Raw genomic sequence first — 21,359 nt, 5'->3', positions numbered from 1 at the left:
TCAAAAAGATGGAAGAAGAAGGATATGAAGATATCATCGCTATTTTTTTGCGAATTGCTTTATTTTTAACAAAAAAAAATATTCGATTAATTGCCGATGAATATTTTTGTCTATTTTCGTTTGATTGAGAAAATTAGAAGAAATGAATATTGTAACTTTGATGTTTTATTTTTCTTTTTTTGCCATTTCACAAAATTGAAAGCAGATTATTATTCGAAATATGAAAAAGTTTTGTTTGTGAATTTTTTCATATTTTTTATTGAAAAAAACTTACAAAAATTGAAACAATCAAATAATCTTGTTGCTTCTTTTCTTCTACAAAAATTTTCGAAATGACTGGCTGGAACACCGTTGTGCTTAGAAGAATTCTCACACTTGTTCGTTTGTTAAATATTTCATCCCATTTTATGCTCTTTTGAGTAATTTATTAAACTTTTGGCCTTTCACAGCTTTGAAAATCATAAATGCAAAAGCGTTCCACGGTTGCACGTAATTCATCAATTTTAACAAGACAGTTGTAATCAAAACTTCACTCGTCATTAAATGAGAGCATCCCTATTTATTTGAACTTTAGCACCTAAAGAAACAATCATTTTTAGACTATTCATTTTCTTCAACAACTGAATTTATTTCCAACATTTTTTGAATAACAAAGATGTTAAATCGACTTAATATTCATTTTTCTTTCAAAGACAATTTAGCAGTTTAAGTCATGATTGAAAATATACAAAAGAGATAAATTAAAGATGAATAACAACAAAATCAAAACCTCGACAACAAGTCATTCTCAATGTTGTGCTATTGCGTTGAAAGAATAATAAATAGCATTATCATGTTCTTTCTTTTGATGTATGTATTTCACTTAGAAAAAAATGGAGAATTGAGGGAAAAATTAGAAAAATTTAGGAAATAAGTAGAAAAACAAAATCAATAACAATTCTAAACATTACTGACCATTTGGTTCTTCTTCGCATTTCAAAAGCATAAACACATTTCTGACATGGAGTGACGTCAGAGACAGGTGACGTCAGTGACACGTCAAAAATCTGATAACAGCTTGCACGTCAGTGAAAAATGTGTAATGGAAATTTTGATAAAATATATTTATTTTTCCTTTTTTTTATGTGACGTGGAAAAATCTGGCAAGTCCGTCAAAAATCGAAAAGGTCACGTCAGAAGTCACCACGTCACCCAGGGTTAACTTTTTTATTTATTTTTCTTGTGGTTAAATCATCAGAAAAAAATTATATAATTACGATTTGAGAGTTTACAGACACGTTTTTCAATAAAACACTTTCATCAATATCTGGAATCTCTTTTTTTGTTTTTCAGATTTCTCTTAATTTTTTTTGTAATGTTCCTTTTGTTTTGTATTCAGGTAAAAATGAAGACTGAACACATTCATCAATTTTTCATTCCAATTTACCAATATTCACAAGTTTGGAACCAATTGCTTCACAATTTTAATATTTCCATGCTTATGAATTTTTGAGAGTTGGAAGAAATATTTGATGAAAATATTCAGTTTTCGTTTAAATCAGAAATTTTAACAAAAGGAACTTTTCAAAAATATTTGGGTGATTCTTTTTGAAAAGTCACAAATGTTTAATTTTCTAATACTTCAAAATTTTCATATCTTGCTATATATTTTGTTAACAAATATCAAACTTCACTTAAAAGAAATCTATTTCTTGATAATGTTATTTCAAACATTCTTGAGGAGATTTGTGAGTTGAAACAAAAATTTGATCAAAATATGAAATTTGTGAAGTATTAGAAAATTAAACATTTGTGACTTTTCAAAAAGAATTACCCATTTAGAAATATGTCATTATTTTTTTGAAAAGTTTCATTTGTTAAATTTTCAAATAAAACGAAAATTTCATATTTTCATCAATTTTCTGTTACCACGTTTTGAACTTCATAAAAATGGAAATAGAACCTAAACAATGTTGTTATTTCCATTTCAGAAAAGTTACGAAAGTCAGAACAGAAAATTGATGAAATTTTGAAAATTTGGTTTTATTCGAAAATAAAACAAAAGGAAGTTTTAAAAAAGAATCAGCCATATGTGAAATTCCACTTTTCCTTAATTGATAAGATAATGAAAAGGATAAAATTTTGCAGTGAAAATTGAGTGTTCATGAAGATTTTCAGAAAATTTTCAATCGATCTGGAAAAATAATGTTCACAATGAATTATGGGTTTCATCTGAAAAAAGCAATAGCCTATAATTCACTATCGGAAATAATCATTAATGGTTTAACAAAATCAGACGAAAAAATATCCGTTAATAGCAGTGGATAAATATCGGAGAAAATTTCACAATTATTTCTCCGAAATTTGGTCAATTTTTTTTCCTGCATTCATATAAAGTGGAAACGTTAGCATTTCATATCATATAAGCCAATGAAAATATTACAAATATAAATAAAAATAAACGGAATTATTTTCAGAATAGTTGTTTAGAAAACAATAAGTCCATTGTCATTCAAACAATGTTTAATTGAATCATTTTGCATTTTATTGTCTTCAAAAATTGAAAAAAAATAGAAGTTTCAATATGACAATCTTGTTTTTATTTTTTCTTAATGATATTTGACATCAATGAATTACAAGTTCATTTCTTGAGTTTTCACTTTTGAATATTTTTTTTTTTTGAAACGATTAAGAAAATAAGCTTGTATATTAATGTTTCAAACATCCATAAGTATTGTATTTCATTTTGTAGAAGAAGAACAAACAAAAACAAATTAATGTTTGTTGTCATAAAAAATATTGTTTGAAGCTTTATTAATTAGTTATCTCTGCTTATTTCTCTGTTTTTTCAGGTTTTCGTAGTGGAAGCGATATCTTTTTACGAAAAACAATTCTGTACACAAAGAAAAAAAAATATAATGATTTCCACATTATCAAAAACAATTGTTTTTATATTACAAAAAACACAATATTTTTTTCCTCGAAAATGTTTTATTTAAAAATATTTATTTTTTACTTTCTCATGAAAAATATTTTGCAAGTTAATTATCAAAACAATTCTAAAAGGTAAAATGACACTTTTTGCAGAAGAATTTCATCAATAAAGAAATATAAAAATTTAATAAGTTATAATATTATTAATAACATTGCAAAAATGAATGATCTCCAAAATAGGATATTTTTGATATATAAAGGTTTTGAGATCACTCAACAAATTTTTAGAGATGTTCGACTTTATCAAAAACACTTCTTTCTTGTCAAAGTTGCTGATGCTTGCATTAGCAGTTATGATGGCATGCATATATAAATTAGAAAATTTGTTTTCTTTGACTTTTCCTTTGACTTAAAGTTCTTCTCAATAATTAACAAGTTCTTTGTTATAACGAATGAAGATTTGGCTTTAGCTCTTATTGGATGCTATGCCATACATCAAGGGAGTTCAACTCTTATGTTGTTCTTCATGGCAGTTGCAGCATTTTCCACTTTATTTTCAGTAGTTCACCTTATTGTCATTGGTTGGTCTTATTTGCTTTTTAAATTTTATTTTTTTTTCAATATTTGCAATGAAATTTAATTTAGGTATCACATATAAGGGAGTTTGGGGCCGCATCTATTTTATTGTTATCTCATCATTCTTGATTGTTGCAAAAGGTAGTATTTTAATTTTGATTTTTTTACGAAGTGTATCCATATCTAATATTTCATTTTCATTTCAATTATTTAGCTGTTGCTGCTGTACTGTCGTTTTTATGCAGAAATGACTTCAAAGATTCATATTCTGCTCCATCACAAGGTTATTCATCAGGAGCTCCACCACCTACAACTGCTTACTCCACTGCTCCAGCTGGAAGCACATATTCCTATTCTGGATAGACTTTATTTTTTATCGTTATTTTGTTAACAATTTATTTTTAAGAAATTATTTTTTGATTTATAAACATTATTCTGATGTTCGTGACTTCTTATACATCCTAGCGATTTCACCTTGATTTTAATTGACTTTGAGTCTTCTCCCTCCTTTGAGGAAATATTATAAAATTGTTTCTGATTTTTTAAAATGTGAAATAAAGATCATATCAATTGATGTGAATTTTACATCTCTAAAATAAGAACTAAAAATGTCAAAGGTTGAAACAAATAAAAGCGTTGGAAAAAAGTCAAAAGAACAAGCAACAACTGTTCCAAGACCAAATGAAGAAGCTTTTAAAGCAACGTTAAAGAGAATTGAAGATGAATATGAAAAAATTCTTGAAAAAATTGTGTGTTCTTTTTTGAAAGTTATTTCTCAAGAAACATCAATTCATTTTGTGCAAAATGATTCTTGCTTTTTGATGTTTTTTAATACTTGAAACATTTAAATTACATGTTGTTTCTTGTCGAAAATAGTCTGAATTTTATGCTCGAAACAAACAAAGAGTTCAAGAAAAGCAGCGCTTGACACGATTAATAAAGCGAAGTGAATCAACTATTTCAAATGCAGAAAACATTTTCGCAGAAAAACAAAAGCATGTTGAAGAATGTAAATCTATTATTGATCAAAAGGAGAAAATATTTAATGCAGAGGTTTGAAAGTGCTTTTATAAAACTTAACTCAAAGTTACGTCATTCACGGAAATTAGAACCATGCATTGACAACGTTCAGACATAAATTGCCTTGCAGATCCCTCGATGAATTGCACGCAAAGATCAAGTTTTATTCATTAATTTGTTTATTTCGAATAAGAAAATTTACGAAAATATTTTTTTTCTGAATAAAATTTGAATGATACTAAGTGAACAAATGCATTACATTGAGACGACTTCTCTCACTCTTAAAGAGCAAAAGGTTGCAACAGGAGAAATTACAAGGATGCGAGAATCTGAACACTTGTTTGCAGATCTGAAAAAACGAGAGCAGAAAGCGTTGGATGCAAGACGGGAGCTGGATAAAGCAAAGAGGGAATTGTCACGTGCTGAAGCAGCAGTGCTGAAGCACAATGGAGATATTGAATGGGAGAAGAAGAGACTCGAAGACACGAAGGCAGCGCTGGCAAAGGCTGAGGAAGGAGAAGAGTCAAAAGAAGAGAAAGAGCTGATGGAGCAGAAGGAGAAGAAAGACAAGGAGTGGGAGACAGCACACGAGAAGTACCAGGCAGCATGGGACAGATACCACGAGAACCAGATTGAGCTTGCCCGGATGAAGGAGCAGGAGAAGAGGGAAATGCAGGAGAAAGCGATTCAGGAAAGGTTTGTCTATATTTTTATTTCTTTATCTTTTTTATAAAATTCATTGAAAAAAATTATTTATTTATTATTTTTTTGGAAATTTGAATTTTTTATTCTTTTTTTTTTTGAAAATTTTATTTAAAAAAAATACTTTTAATATTTTTATAATGTTAATTAATATCTATTTTTTATTATTATCTATTTACTTTTAATGATTTCTTTTGATTTTTTAATTGAAACATTTCTATTAACCTCAGACAAAGAAGATACGAAGAGCGAGAGCGTAAGCGCGAGGAAGAGCGGAAGGAGATGGAGGAGAAGAGGAGGAAGTGGGAAGAGGAAATGAAGAAGTTCCATCCGCATCAGGATGAGATGGACATGTGCAATGTGCTGATATCGTTCATAGAGAGGATGGTGCCTCAGCAGCTGGCGAAGAAGAAGAAGGAAGAGAAGAAGACTGAAAAGAAGGAGGAGAAGAAAGAAGAGAAGAAAGAAGAGAAGAAGGAAGAGAAGAAAGAGGAAGAGAATAAGCAAGGAAAGCAGAACAAGAAAGAGAAGAAAGAGAAGAAAGAGAAGAAAGAGGAAAAAGAAGAGAAAGAAGATGCCATTTTGTCTGAGGGCATTCCGAAAGGGTATCAACTGCTTGGCGACAAGAGGAAAGAGAGAGAGGAAGAGGAAGAAAGAAAGAAGAAGTCGAAGAAAGCAGGCAGAGGAGCACAACCAGCCTCAGCCTTAGCCTCAGCATCTTCTTCTTCTTCTTCTTCTTCTTCAGAAGCGTCCGCAGAAGCAGAAGCAGAGCCGAAGATTCTGAAGCTGCCAGGCCACATCGCCGCCGGGTTCATCCAAGTTGGAGTGAACATTCCAGCGTCAGTGGCAGAGCTTCCAGGGACGATCAAAGCGCTGAAGCAGAGAAAGTCGTATTTCAACAGCCTTCCAGCAGAGAAAGTGGAGGTGGTGGTGGACGAGAGAGAGGAAATGAGGAGGAAGAGAGAGGAAGAAAGGGAGAAGGAGAGGGAGGAGAGGAGGAAGGCGCAGAGGGAGCTGTTTGAGCAGAGGCAGCAGGAGAGGAAGGAAAGAGAGGAGGCAAAGGAGATGAGCCAGACTGACCTCGTCTGGAGACCGAAGAAGGCAGCATCGGCTGATTCTGCTTCTGCTTCTGCTTCAGCTTCTTCTTCTTCCTCTTCATCTTCCTCTTCTTCTTCATCTTCGACTTCTCCACATGCAGTTTTGACTCCAGCTGATATGAGATATGTTCCAGGCAAAGCATCATCAGCATCTGCATCAGCTTCAGCTCCAGCACCAGAAAAGCAGGAGAAAGAGAAGAAAGAGAAGAAAGAGAACAAGACAGAACAACCAAAGCCACAACAACAACAGCAAAAAGAGCAGAAAGAACAAAAACAGCCAAGCCAACAAAACCAACAAAATCAGCAAAAAGGAAAGAAAGGCAAAAAGGAACAGAAAGGGCAACAACAACAACAACAACAACCAAAACCGAAACAGCAAAATGTGAAAAAGGAAAAAGCACAAGAAGAAAAGCCAAAGGAAAAGAAAGAGGAAAAGAAGGAGGAAGTTAAAGAGGAGAAAAAGGAAGTAATTCCAGAAATAAAAGAGGAGAAGCCCCAGCAAAAAGCTGAGAACAAGGGAAAGAAAGGAGATAAAAGAGCAAATTCATCGTCGGAAGGATCAGCAGCTCCTTTCAAAGCAAAGTCATCTGAATTTGCAGCACTTTCATCCAAGAAGCAAGCACCTGTTCTTCAAGGAGAATGGGGGCAGAAGTAATTACATCGGATTATCGATGATGAATTTTTAAGGGAATAAATATTTGAACGGAAAAAATCACTTTCACTTTATGCCTTTTCAAAATGACCCATATATTTTTTTATAATGTTATTCCTTTTTATTCATCACGAATTTCACCATTTAAAGTCGAGATATTCTTTTAAGAATCATGCTTAAAATGAGTGTATTCAAAATAGTAAATGCTACTTTTCATATTCTTTATAAATAATCGGCCAAAAGTGAAAGAAAAATGTATTAATGATCTTTCTACTACAGTGAATATTATACATTTTCAAATCGAGTAAATGCTGTTTATATCAACTGCATTTTTGCTTTTCTTTGATTGCCTTGCTCAGGTATTGAATTCATTTTTGATTTTTTCTTTGTTTCAATTTGTTCACAAAAATGTTAATATCATAAAAATTTTGAAAATCGAAAGTATGGAGGAGCTCCGTATTATCCTGGTGGCAATCAATATGGACCAGGAATGAATGGTCCAATGAACCAGTGTGGTTATCCAAATGGAGGAAACTATCCATATCGTCAAAGACCTGGGCCTAATTACCAAAATCCTTATCAGCAACAGCAACAGCAACAACCAGGATATTTTTGTCCCCAACGTCAATACCCTCAAAATTGTTGCCCACCACAACAACAACCTCAGCAATGTCCACCAACACCTATGAATCCATCACCTCAAATCCCTCAGCAACAGGCTCCACCTCCCGCTCCTGCACCTGCTCCTGCCCCTGTCCCACCACCCCCCGCACCTCCAGCACCTTCTTCGCAATCATCTCCACAGCCACCACCACCTCCTCCTTCACCTCCACAGCCTTCCCCACCGCCTCCTCAGTCTTCTGATCAATCAGTTCCAGTTCAAGATTCACATTGCGAATCTAATCCTCATGCACAGACGCAACAGACTTCACAAGAACAACCTCAATGTTTGTTCAATTAAATTAATATTTTAACTTCAAATTTTATTTTTTAAATTTTTAAAATTTCATGAACAATCGATACGCTCTTTCAAAAAATTAAAAATGCACAAAAGATTGCGGTCCAAGGCCCCGAACTCTGAAAAGTAGAGGAGGAACTCCAGAGATGCTAAATGAATTGACTCCATCACAACAAAGACAAGCATTTCGCGACTTTTTGAAACAGACAGAACAAGTATAACCAGAGAAAAGAGAATTCAGCATTTTTTTCAAAGAAATTATTTTTCTAAAGGCAAAAACGTGCTTTTTATAATTGCATTTTTCTATTTCACAACTTTCAAAGAACAAGTGAAAATTGAGATGAATGATTTGAAATAACTTAAGAAGAACGAGTCACGCTCATTCCATTCTTCACAGCATTTATTCTTTTTTCAACCACATTCCAATCAATTCTCTTCAACGAAGCTTCAAAAAACGATGGACGACCGGAAGCTCCATAATCTTTAATAAATGCATGCTCCCAGCAATCAAGCACGAGAAGGGGCTCCATATTAACAAGCATTCCAAGCTGATGCTCTTCAACCCAATTAATATACGTATTATTCGTTGTTGTATCATGCATCACAGCAACCCATCCAACTCCTCTTGTGGATCCAACTTCACGCAAATCTTCGAACAGATTGTCAATTGTGCCAAATCGATTCAAAAAAAAGTCCTTCACATTTTCAGACGGTTGCGTTTCTTCTGGTGTTAGATTTTCAAAATAAAGCTCGTGCATCAAAATACCATTAACTTCAAACGCAAGACGCCTTCGTCGATCTGTTCGATACTCTTTTTCAGTCGAAAAATTTCGCAGAGTTGCAAGAAGCTTATTGGCATTGGTTATGTATCCATCATAAAGTTGGAAATGATCCTCCAACAATTCCTTTGACATGCCTTGCATTTCTTTTGATAGTAGTTTTGATTTCAATTCTGTATTTGGAAAATAATCTGGCTTTGAGATATCTTCCTGGTGCTTATTCAATTTTGCTATTTTTTTGGATCTAAAATGTTGATTTTCCATAGATTTTGCAAACTGTTGAGGAGGCTGATTCAAGATTGTTTTGGCATCAATGAAATTTGGAGAAATATCAGCAACTGCTGCTGACAAAACGATGAAAATTATCATAATTTCTTAATAAACCTCGTGAGGCTTACAAAAGATTATGTATAATTGCGAATTCGTGTATTCGCAAATATTTTCATGAAAATTTAAAAATGGAATTGTTCATGGGAGATGATCAAAGTGAAAATTTTTGTGTGTTTATAAGTTGTAGATGGAATTTATTGTGCTTTCCATTGGGTACCTGCAATCAAATACTATTATTGCGTATGACACCAATACAAGAGATTCAATAATTATTGATCCAAGCAACAAAATAGGTAAATAGTTAAAACTTAGAACTCTGTACATTTCCCACATAATTTAGATAAAATAATAAAGGAAGTTAACAAAAAATCACTTAATGTCAAACATGTTCTTTGTATGCGGGAAACTTTTGTTATTTCGACTTTTATTATGAATAAATAATTTCAGACACACATGGACATTTTGATCATATAGATCCTAGTGGTGAGCTCCAGCGTGTTTACAATTGTAGTGCATCTCTTCATCCAGATGATTTTGAGTTGTATTACAAAGTTAATGACCAAAGAAAAATGTTTGGGTATTCACAACTAAAATTGAAGAGCATTGCAAAGGTATCAAATTTTTTCTTTTATTTTTTCTTTTATTGATATAACCATATATAGGTTGAGTCACATTCAAAGGATAATATGATTTCATTTGGATCTATCAAAGGAAAGATAATTCATACTCCTGGTCATAGTAAAGGTAATTTTTCTATATTTACGCAAAGAATTCAATTTTTTTTTCGTATTAAAGGATCATGCTGCTTTCTCTTTGGAGATACTCTTGCATCTGGAGATACTTTGTTTCGAAATGGGTTTGATTAGCCAAATTGATTTTTTCTCTTTAATCGAATTTGATAATTTTTGTGATTTTTTAACAGTGTTGGTATGCTGCACGTGTTATTTTGGTAAATATATATACAATTTTTGAATTATAATTGACAATTACAGGGCGAACAGATCTTCCCGTTTGATTGCTTATTTATTTGGTTCTTTCTAACAAACTTGATTTTCTAATTTTTGACTTTCTTTTAACATAATAATGTTATTTTCATAATTGTTTCATCTTTTTTGCTTTAGGGAGGATCGTCTTCGGAATTAAAGACCTCATTAAATTATCTTTTTCATAATCTTCCTTTGAAAACCCGTGTAATTCCTGGACATGGAGGAGAGACAACGATTGAGAAAGAAATTGACAGAGATCTTTGAGACAACAAAACAAAACTGTTTTTTTGTTTCATTAGAATTCTTGTGTGATTGATATTATAAATATCTAAAATGCTTCTCTCTCTCTCTCTCTCTCTCTCTCTCTCTCTCTTTCTTTCTTTCTTTCTTTCTTTTTTTCTTTCTTTCTCTCTCTTTCTCTCTCTTTCTCTCTCTTTCTTTCTCTCTCTTTCTCTTTTTTTTTTTTTCTTTCTCTTTCTTTCTTTCTTTCTCTTTCTCTTTCTCTCTCTCTCTCTTTCTATCTATTTGGATATTTCTGTTCCGTGCAGAGAGAAAAATATTAATCTTTTTAAGGTTTTAGTATTGTGCGGAAATTTTTGGATGAATTTTATTTTATTATTTTGATTAAAACAAAAAACAGAAAGGAAATTACAAATAAAAATAGATGAAATGTTTAAAGAAGAAAAATAATCGATTTTCTATTTTTTTAAAATTAAAATAATAAAAACAAAAGAATATCACAACACAAATTTATTCATAAACACCATCTACATCAACTGCCTGTCGCGCATCACCGCCTCCACCCGATGGTCCGCCTCAGCCGCGTGCATCTCGTACTGGTTCTGCAGCTCTGTGAATCTCCGCAGGTGGGCGTCTCGGTGCTGCTCGCCCTTCGCTTCCTCCTGCTGATGCATCGACAGCACCCGCTCTTCGTTCATCCTCCGCCGATTCAGCCGATTTTCGTGGCGAGAAATCTGTGGAATGACAACAAATAACATTGGAACACAAAAACAATACATATTTTTTTTTTTTTTTTTTTTTTTTTTTTTGAGTAAAAAAAGAATTCTTCATTAAAAAAGAAACAAACAAAAAACAATAGCCAAACCTCCTTTTCTTTTTCATCTGCCCCGATATTTCTTGTCCAGTTGGAGCGCATTGTTGTTTGGTACACGTCTTTTCCCACGCCTCTTGCAGCAGCGCCTTCGGGAGGCTGTGTGAGCGAGTAAGTTGAATGATAGTCTGTCCGCTCGAAGCGTGTGGGAGGGCACATTTGAGGTGGATGAGGCACTTCTCGAGTGCGAGTGAGTGTGAGTGAAGAAGGTGTGGCTGAAGAAGAAGAAGAGGAGGAGGAGGAGTAAAGAGGAGGAGTAGTCAAAAGAACAGAAGACGAAAGGGCTGAAGCAGACGAGCTGGATGTGCCCCAGCGCCTTCTTTGAGATGTTTCTGAGGGAGCTGAGTCAGCCGATGATGTGCTTCTTGGCTCAGACGAGGCTCTTCCTCGCTCGAGCGCCCTGTCGCCCCGCGGCTTGGAGGTTGTCACGACAGCAGGCGAAACAACTTTCTGGGAGCGCTCTTTGCCTGCCACAAGCACACTTCTGAGGACTGTGCGATCGTCGAAAGGCGCAGCAGAAAAAGAAAACGAGTTTGAAGAACCATTTGCTTTTGAAGAGAACGCATCAGACGACGTCTGAATAGAAGAATCATTTATTGACCGAGATAAGGTTGGTGCTGATCCGCTTTCTGTTGGGCGCTGAAGTGTAAATGATGTCTTCACTGTTGCTTCAGAATCAGCTGGATGGAAAAGCTTTTCTGTCATTCTATTCTTAAACCTTGGTGCATATGTAATGGGTGAAGGAGCAATGGCAGGATCGCGTCTGTTAACATGTGAATTCATATATTGATTTTGTTCTTCAAATGCATTTTTGAGGCTGAAAGTTTTGTCACTTCTCAAAAAAGGCTAATGAAAAATCAAAATTTTAATTTATTAATTTAAAAATGTTTAATTCCCGAAATACGCGCAAACAGAAAGCTGTGTAACATGTGCAGGCGATATGTGGGCAACGTCAGGATCAATTTCAGCTGGTTTTTCAGTCAAAGGACGACGTTTTGTTTTCCCAAGAGCTGCAGAGTTAATTCCAGTTTGTTCCCGTTTGTACCTTTGAGAAAGCTCGAACCTTTGCAAATGCAAGGGTGCTTCAATTCCATGAACTTCTTGAGTTAGCTCTGGTTGCATAATCTTAAAAAAAAAAAGAAAAATAATTTTAAAATATTGCAAATATTTCCAATAAAAAAACTTTAAAATCCAAACCTCAGAAATTTCTGGAGAATCTCTATTTGTTAAACCTACACATATTCTTGGAGCCCGTCTTCCGACAGGTCTGTAAAAGAATAACTAAAAATGCTAATAATTTTCAAATTCAAACGCTTTTGCAGTCTGAGAAAAATTTGGACGATAAACACGTCTTGGCTCACTATAAATTTATTCAAAATTTATTGAAATTCTTTTGAAATGTTAAAATATATCAAAAATATAAACATCATTCAACATCAACAAGCACAACTTGTGGGTACTGTAGGAATGTTTTAACATAGGTTCTGGATCGAAATTGATCATTTAATGGAGTCATTTGCGACTTTGGGAAAACACGATAAAGTTAGAGACTTTGTAACTGCAAACAAATTGAGCGGCTATCCATATTTCATTTATAGTTCATTGAGATTGGATAACATTGTTGGCTACATTTTGCTGTGGATTTTGTTTATTGTTGATTTTGTGTTTGTCATTCTGAAATCTTTTCGGATAATTAATTGGACATTTTTTCAACATTTAATAATTCTTTTTTATATGGAAATATGCATTGATTCAATTATTTTTAGTTTTGTAAGAAAAACAGACCTTACAACAATATCATATTTTGTCCTTTTTGGCCTTCAGATCTATTTATGCGATGTGTGCTTCAAGAAGCTGCAATTGGTTCAGCCAAATGAAGGAGGGTTTGATTTGGTTATATTTTTATAATGTTATTTAATTGATTATCATGAAATTTTTTTTGATGAAAAGAGATAACGAAGCAATTGACTACTTTATGAAGCCATTTGATGCGTGTGAAAATTCTTGCAAGAAAGTTACGGAAAAAGAATCAGTAAAGAAAATTTTATCAAGCCCTACAAATGCTCCATTGTTAGTAACAATTGGACTCATTTTTGGTGTAATTTTTGCACAAATATTTAAAGGAGCATTTCTTTCTTTCACCGCATGCGTTGCAATTCTTATCGTACCTGCAATTATAAAGTACAACATTCACACAAAAACAGCACAAATCTTCATGGAAAAAGTGTGGCCCAAAGTTGAACCATTGTATCAGCAGTACATCGAACCTCAAGTTTCAAAAGTTCTTAACAAAGTGAAGCATTCTGATTCATCTTCTTCAACCACCCAACAGCCCGAGTCTTCTCCATCTTCCGAAGTTGCCCAATCAGCGGAAGCTTCTCCTTCTTCGGATATTGCAGCAAATCAACAGGAATCAACAGAAGAAGCCAACAAAGACAAAACAGAGTAAAATGAATCCTTTATGTTCTGGTTTTAACAGCAACTTAATTTATTTCATTTTAAATCAAGAACTACTTGTCCTCTGGTAATCATTGTTGTTATTTTATTTGCACATCAAAGAAAGATTTTAACATTGATTGGAAAAAATTAATATCTTTGTTCTCTTTACGACTCTTTGATACTTACACATTAAAATAATGCATTTAATTATTTTCCTGAAGCACTAATTTTTCTTCAAATTACATTTACAACTTTTAACATTAATTTGCAATTTTTGTTTTCATTTTTAATTTGTTGTTGAACCTATTATTCAAAAAGCTTTAATAACAAATTAAAAATGAAAAGTTTTTCTCTTCGTCCTTCAAGATAAGCACATTTCGTTCGTTGTTGAAATTTGCAAATGTGAGGAATTAAAAGGAATATTTTTTATCAAATATATTCTTATTTGTTGTAAATACAATTTTTATTTCATTTACTTTTTTTTTTTGATTGATTGATTCATTCATTTTTAAGTTTTTTGTTATAGAAACTGCAAATTGCGCTTTGTTTGTTTTTATCATCTGATTCAATGAAAGATAACAAACTCCTCTTCCTTTTCATCGAAACAAAAAATGCATTTTTCAACTTTTTCTTTGGTATATACTTAAATTTTTTTTCTTATTTTAATTAAAAATAAAATCAAAGACATATTGATTCAATTTTGAATGGTTGAAAAGAAATAGAACAACAAGTGCTATAAAAAATACAAAATTTTACAAAATATGTAACGAAAATGTTTAAAAAAAAGTAAAAACAATAAATTGTAATACTTAAACAAATAAAAAACATTCAGAAATTTCATCACATTATTCAATTGATATTTGTTTCCTTTTGCTTTCAGCTTTCTTTTCATCTTTTGGACAATGAATTTCAAGTATTCCATCACTTGTTTTTGCACTGCATTCTGATATTTTGCTCGCGCATTCTTCTGGAAGTCTAAATGATCTCTTGAAGGATCCATAACTCCTTTCGGAGTAATAATATCTCCCGTGCTTAGTTTTTTTGTCTTCGCTTTTCTCTTGTTTTCTATCTCCAGATAAAATCAATGTGTTATTTCCTTCGTCAAATTCGATTTTCATATCTTCTTTTTTCAATCCAGGCAGTTCTGCTGAAATTATAACTTCATTGTCTGTCTCCTTAACATCGCATCGAGGCATCCAAAATGATGGTTGTTGCATTTTTGTTATTGCAGAATCGGAGTTCTTTTTTGTGATTGCTGTTTGATTCGTTGACGAATGAGCTTTCCTTCCCTTTTTATTATTGCCTTCTCCTTCTCCATCTGAATCTCCTTTGGATCCATCTTCAAGATAAGGAACGTGCGTATCAAACAAATCAAGAGTTCTACGCCTCAGTTCGTTATATCCTTCCCATGGATCATCAAATACAAATGGTGAAGAAAAGAGAGAGTTTAAATCATGACGTAAATTCCACAAAGCCATTTTTGTAAAATTGTAATTGTTACACAATAAAAAGTTCAATAAGATTGGTTTTTATAAATGCCTGAAAATTTGATGGAAGTTAGTATTTATATACATTTATAAAGATCAAAAGACAAATTACTTAATGGTTGCATGCATATTTTCTTTAAATTCATCATATGAAACTGTAAAAATAATGAAACCGCATTCACTTTCAATAAGCTACTTTTTGAATATGATGGCGTAAATCTGAACCTTTTAACTTTGTTCAATAAAAAACATAGAAAGGTTAAATAAGATTCTTGAAACATTAACAGTAACCCTTAATAAAATTAAATGGGTTGTGGCAGTTCCAAGAAAGAAATAAAAATTCTCCTTCTCGGACTGAACAATTCTGGTACTTTTTAAGCTTTTCGTTTATAAAATAATACTTTTTTCATGGAATTGATGGGATTTTTTCACTTAACTGTTTTTAATAGGGAAAACAACAACTTTATTGAAAATTTCCGAAATAATCAGTGGAAAGAAATATAATGTTGGAAACATTCCCCCAACGCTGGGGCAAAACATTGGTTTGTTGTGATTATTAAAAGTATTTTCCAACTATTTGTCGATTGAAGAACGAATGATACTTTTTGGTCATGATGCGGAAATCGTTGATATGGGAGGTCAGAAGGTATTGATAAGTTTTTTCTTTGCTTACTTAATTTTGATAACAAAATTTAGATTATTAGAGAACTTTGGAGTACACATTTTGATGACGCTTCTGCATGTATATTTGTTGTTGATGGAGCCGATGAATCTAAATTTACTGAAGCAAAAGAAGAGTTTAGCATCACTTTGTTTTTGGTGATAAGTTATTAAAATTTGATGTTATTTGTATTGGTTTTGTTTTTACAGACTTCAAAAATTACTTAGAGAACCTGAACTCAGTTCAATTCCAATTTTGTGTTGCGTAAACAAAGTGTGCATATATTAATTTTGAAAGTACACATCTGAGATTCAAACTGACTTTTCTCTCTTAACAAAATTTTTCTTGTTTTTCATCAAACATCAGAGTGATCTTCCAGATTGTCAGACACTTGATGTAGTCACTTCAGCGTTAGATTGTCAACCAGCGGAATGGGGAGTTTCAAGGCCTTTCAGATTGCTTCGAGTTTCTGCTTTACGGGGAGATGGTATTTAAAGGATATTTTACATGAATAAAGTGAAATGTTGATTTACAAAAAATATTTTTCCATTTTTCTTTCAATTATTATTATTATTTTAGGAATACAGGAAGCTTTTAAATGGCTTGTTGAAAAGATTGACGAGGTTGAAAAGAAAAATAAAAAGAAAAAAACATAACAAAGAACTTAACATAAATTATTCCATATAACTTTGGTTTTGTTCTGAAGTTATAAATAATATTCCACTACACAAAATATTTAAGTGTTTTAATGAATATTACACATCTTATGAATCATTTCATTTTCACTTCCTTTTTATATGTTGTATTTTTTATTAATTTTAAGTTAAAATATTGATTGGAGTATTATGTAACTTTTGCTTTTCAATTTTTCATAAAAAATATCATTCTCTTCCTTTAAAACAAAGCTAAATAAAGAAAAAACATTCATTTAAAACATAAAATGAACATATTAAAAATCAAAAAGAACGACAAGGATGGGATTTGAACCCATGCTCCCAAAGGGAATTAACTTAGCAGGCTAACGCCTTAACCACTCGGCCACCTTGTCAAAAGAAGAGATTTTTTTATATCTATTTAAACATACCTTTTTTTACAATTTTTTTGTATTGATTTAGGAATATTTGATGTATTTTTTCATTTTGATACACCAAAAATAATTCAATTTCGAAAAAAAATAATTCAAATTCGGAATTAATAATTCAATTTCGAAAATGATTATTTCAATTTCGAAATTCATTATTAACTAAAATTTTAAATTTTTCTCGAGAATGGATTTCAGAAAAGTTCAAGTTATTTTTTAACCAATCAAATTTTATTGCTCATAAAAAACTGTTTTTTTAATTGCAACAATCAATAAATCAATTTTTTTAAAAAATTTTTTTCATTTTCGAAAATCATCACTCAAATTATAATAATTTAATAAAAATTCATTCTATTGAATAACCAAATAAAATTTAAAAGAATTTATTCACGATTGTTGAATTATTTTTTCACAATAATGTGATTGTTTCATTGGCAAATTTTTGAATAATATCGGTTTTAAACATGAAAATGTGTTTCTTTCCTTTTCAAATTAACTTCAGTCAATACAGATATCGCACAAAATACCGGACATCGCACAAAATACCGGACAAGATCGATTTCACAATAACTGCAAGAGGAATAATTCTGACAATTTTCCTCAAAGTATATCTTAACAATGCTAACTCATGTGACATTCAAGTCTTTCAAAATAGCTTCATTTGTGCTCAGAAAAAATATACATCGAAATCTCGAAGAAACTCAAAATCCTATTTCTCAGAAATTTCAAAAATTGATATTTCTGAGCACAAATGATTCTATTTTGAAAGTTTTGAATGGCAAACGAATTTGAATTAATAAGACATTTAATGAAAAAAAAACAGAATAATATCTCTGGTGGTTATTGTGAAATTGTTCTTTTCCGGTATTTTGTGCGATGTCCGGTATTTTATGCGATATCTGTAAATCTTCATTCAAAATGAATGAAAATTATTTGAAGAAAATACATAATTTTTTAAATATTCATAAACAAAGTGTCCTCACGAGATAAAAATAAAGAGTATTTTGACAGCAAAACGTAAGTTAATAATTCCACAAATCAAAAAATTGTCGTTTCGAAATTGAATTATTCTTTTTCGAAATCGAATTAATAAATTACGAAATTGAATTATTAATTTCCGAATTCGAATTATTAATTTTCGATTTTGAATTATTAATTCCGAATTCGAATTATTAATTTTCGAAATAGAAATATTAATTACGAAATTGAATTATTCTTTTTCGAATTTGAATTATTTTTTTTCGAATTAGAATTATTTTTGGTGTAACGAATTGAAATGTCAAAAACTTAAAATACCGAATGAAAATTTTTAATTACAAATAGTTAAACCTGTTAATAGAAAAATTAATGTTGTGCAGGAAATTGAACATTCTTTCGACAAAAATCATTTCTTCACTGATATTCCAGAAAAACCCAAAGCAATTCTTTCTTTTTCGTAATATCCCTGTCTTTTTTGGTTTTCATATTAATGAAATAGTTGGGGATAATTTAAAAAAAACTTTATCTTTTTGAATGATCTAAAGTGTAATATATGCTGATTTATCCACATTCGCTTAAAAATCTTATTTGTGGCAGCTGATTTTCATGACAAACAGATACCTGGATACAATTTCAGAGAGTGCATGTTTGACTCAATGCATTTAATTTATTCAACAATTTAATATACCAAAAACTTACAAAAAATTAAATCTTTAACTTCAGCAAATGCAAAACTAGAATCTGTCAAAGTTGTAATTTATTTGAAATACATTTTAATATTTGAATTTTGTTATTTTGATGAAATACTGTCTGATAAAAAATTTGCTTTAGACTAAATTTTCAAAATCTTTGACTAAAAATGCTGGTACTCCAAAAGTTTCAAGTACAGCTTTTCAAATATCAATGGTATGACTCATCTGTTGTTAGGCTTGAATATGGATATTATTATTTTATTGCGTAATCCTCAACTCTTAGCAGGATCACCCTCTTCTATTAGATGGTCCTCTTCCTGTTCGAAACAAAGAAGAAACATATGGAATAATAGAAAAATGTCCAGTTCTTGTAAAGGGCACAACAGAAAAAACAAGTTTGATTGATTATTTTCCGAAAGATTCAAAAGATGAATATTAACAAATTTTAAATAGCAATAGCTTCTCAACAAATGAAGGCATTAGACACGCCTTCATTTCATCCGTCAAAAGACGGAACTGTATTTGATCGTTTATATGCTATACAGGAAGCAGAACTTGTTCACAGAGTGTGCATCTCAAAAATTTTGAACATACTATTATGCAAACATTTGTAATATAATTATTCTTGAATGAAAGTCAATGATGGAAGAGATAAAAATTCAAACACCAAAGAGCACTCAAAACAATACGCCTTTAAATACTCCTGCTTCTTTGACTTCCCAAAGAAGCTTTTTTTCTGATGCGCCATCGCTTCGGGAGCTGAATGTTGAAGAGAGAAAAGAGTTGGCAAAGGAAAAGCATGAAGAGAGAATGAGAGAGCGAGAAGAGATGCTGAGAAAAGAGGAGGAACGAAGAAAGAAAGACAAGCCAGCCGAATGCACACACTCACCAACTATCTGCGAAAGGTCGAGAATTTTGGCTCAAAATTACGGGAAAACATCAACACAAAAGGCTTTTAAAGATGGAATCGTGGAGGCAAAAAAGAAAATAGAAGGTCTGTGAAGCTTTATATTCTTTGCTTTTTGAAACACTTTTTTCAATAATAATTTTATCTGTTACTCCAAAAATTGTGCAACAATCCTGTTTTCCCTTATTTCATTGAATTATATCAAACTTTTTCCCTTCCCCCCTTCTCTTTCCCTCATCCAATTCAAAACATGGAATAATATTGTGTTTGTGCCATTTCTTCTGCAGAACCGCTGCCTGAGCCAATCGATCCTGAGTGCACCTTCACCCCCAAACTCATCACACGTCATTCCACACCACATTCGAACACACACACCCCGCTTCTTTCAGCCTCTCTCACTTCGTCTTTGTCCTCCTCCTCTTCTTCTCCTCCTTCCTCTCCTTCTTCTTTGTCTTCCAAACAGCTGGCACACACACAATCGCCTGGAAAGAGCGCTGAGGCGTCGTTTGCGCATCAATCTCTTTCCTCTCCTCGGTTTTCGAAGTCGTTGCCTCTCAAAACACAACTTCAGCATTCTTCTCCTTCTGCTTCTCCTTCTTCTCCTTCTCAGGCATCTTCTGCAGACGCACTCACTTCACCACAAACAGCAGCACCGTCTGGTGAGGTTGCTGATGAGCCTGCTGATGTATCTGTGCTGACGTCTGCTCTGGCTGCCGATGAACATCTTTCTCAGACGCTTTCTTCGACACGCTCGTCTTCTCGGACAAACACAGCCAGTGCAAATTCGCCTTCTCTTTCTTCTCTTTCTTCTCCTTCCCTTTCATCATCATCATCATCATCTTCTTCTTCTTTCTCTTCGTCTCCGCTGCATCGCACTCACTTGCTGTATTTGAAGAGGAATGAGATTCAGGAGAACAGAAAGCTGGTTGAGGCACAAGTGCTGAAGGAGGAAGAGCTGATAGCGCCACACAAACCAAAACTGGAAGCAGAAAAGATGAGCCACAAGTGTGTTTATCATTCATCGCACACAACTTTTGGTGAGGAAATGATTTTTTGAGTTAATGATATTATGAGATGATAGAGAATGACTTGATATTTTGAAATCTTTTTTGAATTTATGTATTTTGCTTATTCGACTTTGAAATAATTTTTTTTTTCCTTTTTCACTATGAATCTGTTGTTTGTTTTGCCAACCATTTCTATTCCCACAGGCTTGCTGCTTCGCTTCCCCCCTTTGAAAAGCGAAGTGCTGAGTGGGAAGAGCAGCGGAAGGAGCAGGAAAAGAAGATCAAAAAGATGATAGAAGAGAAGGAAATGGAAGGGGTCACTTTTACACCGCGTCTTATTTCTGTATGCTGATATATCTTTCTGATTGTTGTATTTGAAAGGAGGAAGAGAGAAGGAGAGGAAGAGAGGGAGAAAGAGAGATTGAAATCGTTGTGCTTCGAAGAGAGAGCACCATCATTGTTGGATGTTTTTCTCTTTAAGAAAACACTTGTCAATTTTTTTTTCCTTTTTTTTTTAAAACTGTTTCAAATAATTTTCTTTTCTTCTTCTTCTTCTTCTGCATTGGAATTTTTTGCATACTGATTTCTGTATTTTCTTGTTGTTTGTGTGTATATTCACCATTGATAAACGCAATGCTCTGCAAATTCCTCATATTCTTCTCCAGCAATTACCAGCAAAGAAAGCATAATAAAGAAGCCGAACAATAATTATTTTTATCGGAACATTCAACACAATTACAAAGTATTTTCATTAACAATATTTCTTTTACTTCATAAATGTAACCATTTAGATTCCTGCTTCACTTCACAATTTGTTTTTGAAATATCTTTCTTGTATTTTTTTCATTTTTACTTTCATTTTTATTTTTTTTTTGTCCCAATAATAATTAGCCTCCTTTATGTAGACTTCACACACCACATTTACCAACAATCGAGAGCTTGGAGAAATATTTAAAATAAAATGAACTTGTTTGAAGAAGAAC

At 32.4% G+C, this 21,359-nt stretch overlaps 10 protein-coding genes across 10 annotated transcripts; 7 read left to right on the top strand and 3 right to left on the bottom strand.

Annotated features, from left to right (window-relative positions):
• Window positions 1-3,203: 3,203 nt before the first annotated feature.
• MONOS_15328 (uncharacterized protein) lies at window positions 3,204-3,852 on the top strand (the record flags this gene model as incomplete). The annotated part of the gene is made up of 4 exons (XM_067868198.1): window positions 3,204-3,272; window positions 3,329-3,494; window positions 3,559-3,630; window positions 3,704-3,852. 4 exons carry the CDS (start codon window positions 3,204-3,206, stop codon window positions 3,850-3,852), a joined length of 456 nt encoding a protein of 151 aa, XP_067722037.1.
• A 75-nt stretch (window positions 3,853-3,927) lies between these two features.
• On the top strand, window positions 3,928-7,176 carry MONOS_15327 (uncharacterized protein; the record flags this gene model as incomplete). The annotated part of the gene is made up of 6 exons (XM_067868197.1): window positions 3,928-3,933; window positions 4,107-4,238; window positions 4,366-4,542; window positions 4,599-4,669; window positions 4,753-5,205; window positions 5,442-7,176. The coding sequence occupies 6 exons, from the start codon at window positions 3,928-3,930 to the stop codon at window positions 6,961-6,963; spliced, it is 2,361 nt and encodes a 786-aa protein (XP_067722036.1). The 3' UTR covers window positions 6,964-7,176.
• A 92-nt stretch (window positions 7,177-7,268) lies between these two features.
• Window positions 7,269-8,139, top strand: MONOS_15326 (uncharacterized protein; the record flags this gene model as incomplete). Its single annotated transcript, XM_067868196.1, has 3 exons — window positions 7,269-7,319; window positions 7,403-7,907; window positions 8,015-8,139. 3 exons carry the CDS (start codon window positions 7,269-7,271, stop codon window positions 8,137-8,139), a joined length of 681 nt encoding a protein of 226 aa, XP_067722035.1.
• A 63-nt stretch (window positions 8,140-8,202) lies between these two features.
• MONOS_15325 (Iron/manganese superoxide dismutase) lies at window positions 8,203-9,167 on the bottom strand. The gene has a single exon (XM_067868195.1). It carries the CDS (start codon window positions 9,064-9,066, stop codon window positions 8,278-8,280), a length of 789 nt encoding a protein of 262 aa, XP_067722034.1. The 5' UTR covers window positions 9,067-9,167; the 3' UTR covers window positions 8,203-8,277.
• Window positions 9,168-9,181: 14 nt separating this feature from the next.
• MONOS_15324 (putative Beta-lactamase-like protein) lies at window positions 9,182-10,690 on the top strand. Its single transcript, XM_067868194.1, has 8 exons — window positions 9,182-9,320; window positions 9,368-9,421; window positions 9,475-9,638; window positions 9,690-9,771; window positions 9,823-9,883; window positions 9,950-9,954; window positions 10,020-10,036; window positions 10,149-10,690. The coding sequence occupies exons 1-8, from the start codon at window positions 9,215-9,217 to the stop codon at window positions 10,275-10,277; spliced, it is 618 nt and encodes a 205-aa protein (XP_067722033.1). The 5' UTR covers window positions 9,182-9,214; the 3' UTR covers window positions 10,278-10,690.
• Window positions 10,579-12,576, bottom strand: MONOS_15323 (uncharacterized protein). The gene is made up of 6 exons (XM_067868193.1): window positions 12,550-12,576; window positions 12,437-12,484; window positions 12,322-12,391; window positions 12,037-12,249; window positions 11,119-11,970; window positions 10,579-10,987 (listed from the first exon to the last, which is right to left on the bottom strand). The coding sequence occupies exons 1-6, from the start codon at window positions 12,552-12,554 to the stop codon at window positions 10,781-10,783; spliced, it is 1,395 nt and encodes a 464-aa protein (XP_067722032.1). The 5' UTR covers window positions 12,555-12,576; the 3' UTR covers window positions 10,579-10,780.
• Window positions 12,577-12,630: 54 nt separating this feature from the next.
• On the top strand, window positions 12,631-13,573 carry MONOS_15322 (uncharacterized protein; the record flags this gene model as incomplete). The annotated part of the gene is made up of 3 exons (XM_067868192.1): window positions 12,631-12,788; window positions 12,891-13,007; window positions 13,075-13,573. 3 exons carry the CDS (start codon window positions 12,631-12,633, stop codon window positions 13,571-13,573), a joined length of 774 nt encoding a protein of 257 aa, XP_067722031.1.
• Window positions 13,574-14,241: 668 nt separating this feature from the next.
• Window positions 14,242-15,308, bottom strand: MONOS_15321 (putative heat shock protein Hsp20). Its single transcript, XM_067868191.1, has 2 exons — window positions 15,178-15,308; window positions 14,242-15,102 (listed from the first exon to the last, which is right to left on the bottom strand). Exon 2 carries the CDS (start codon window positions 15,039-15,041, stop codon window positions 14,409-14,411), a length of 633 nt encoding a protein of 210 aa, XP_067722030.1. The 5' UTR covers window positions 15,042-15,102; window positions 15,178-15,308; the 3' UTR covers window positions 14,242-14,408.
• Window positions 15,309-15,356: 48 nt separating this feature from the next.
• Window positions 15,357-16,562, top strand: MONOS_15320 (ArlL1, unspecified Arf-like protein 1; the record flags this gene model as incomplete). The annotated part of the gene is made up of 7 exons (XM_067868190.1): window positions 15,357-15,417; window positions 15,500-15,592; window positions 15,641-15,696; window positions 15,747-15,847; window positions 15,921-15,984; window positions 16,078-16,198; window positions 16,291-16,562. 7 exons carry the CDS (start codon window positions 15,357-15,359, stop codon window positions 16,365-16,367), a joined length of 573 nt encoding a protein of 190 aa, XP_067722029.1. The 3' UTR covers window positions 16,368-16,562.
• A 1,814-nt stretch (window positions 16,563-18,376) lies between these two features.
• On the top strand, window positions 18,377-21,318 carry MONOS_10010 (uncharacterized protein; the record flags this gene model as incomplete). Its single annotated transcript, XM_067862417.1, has 9 exons — window positions 18,377-18,416; window positions 18,494-18,519; window positions 18,602-18,676; window positions 18,746-18,857; window positions 18,916-19,028; window positions 19,099-19,456; window positions 19,657-20,374; window positions 20,581-20,719; window positions 21,042-21,318. 9 exons carry the CDS (start codon window positions 18,377-18,379, stop codon window positions 21,063-21,065), a joined length of 1,605 nt encoding a protein of 534 aa, XP_067722028.1. The 3' UTR covers window positions 21,066-21,318.
• Between the last annotated feature and the right edge of the window lie 41 nt (window positions 21,319-21,359).

This window comes from Monocercomonoides exilis (assembly GCF_001643675.1).
Source record: "Monocercomonoides exilis strain PA203 chromosome Unknown scaffold43-869231, whole genome shotgun sequence".
In the NCBI taxonomy this organism is placed as follows: domain Eukaryota; phylum Preaxostyla; order Oxymonadida; family Polymastigidae; genus Monocercomonoides; species Monocercomonoides exilis.
Note: the sequence above shows the minus strand (reverse complement) of the source record. Positions and strands in the feature narration are given on the sequence as shown.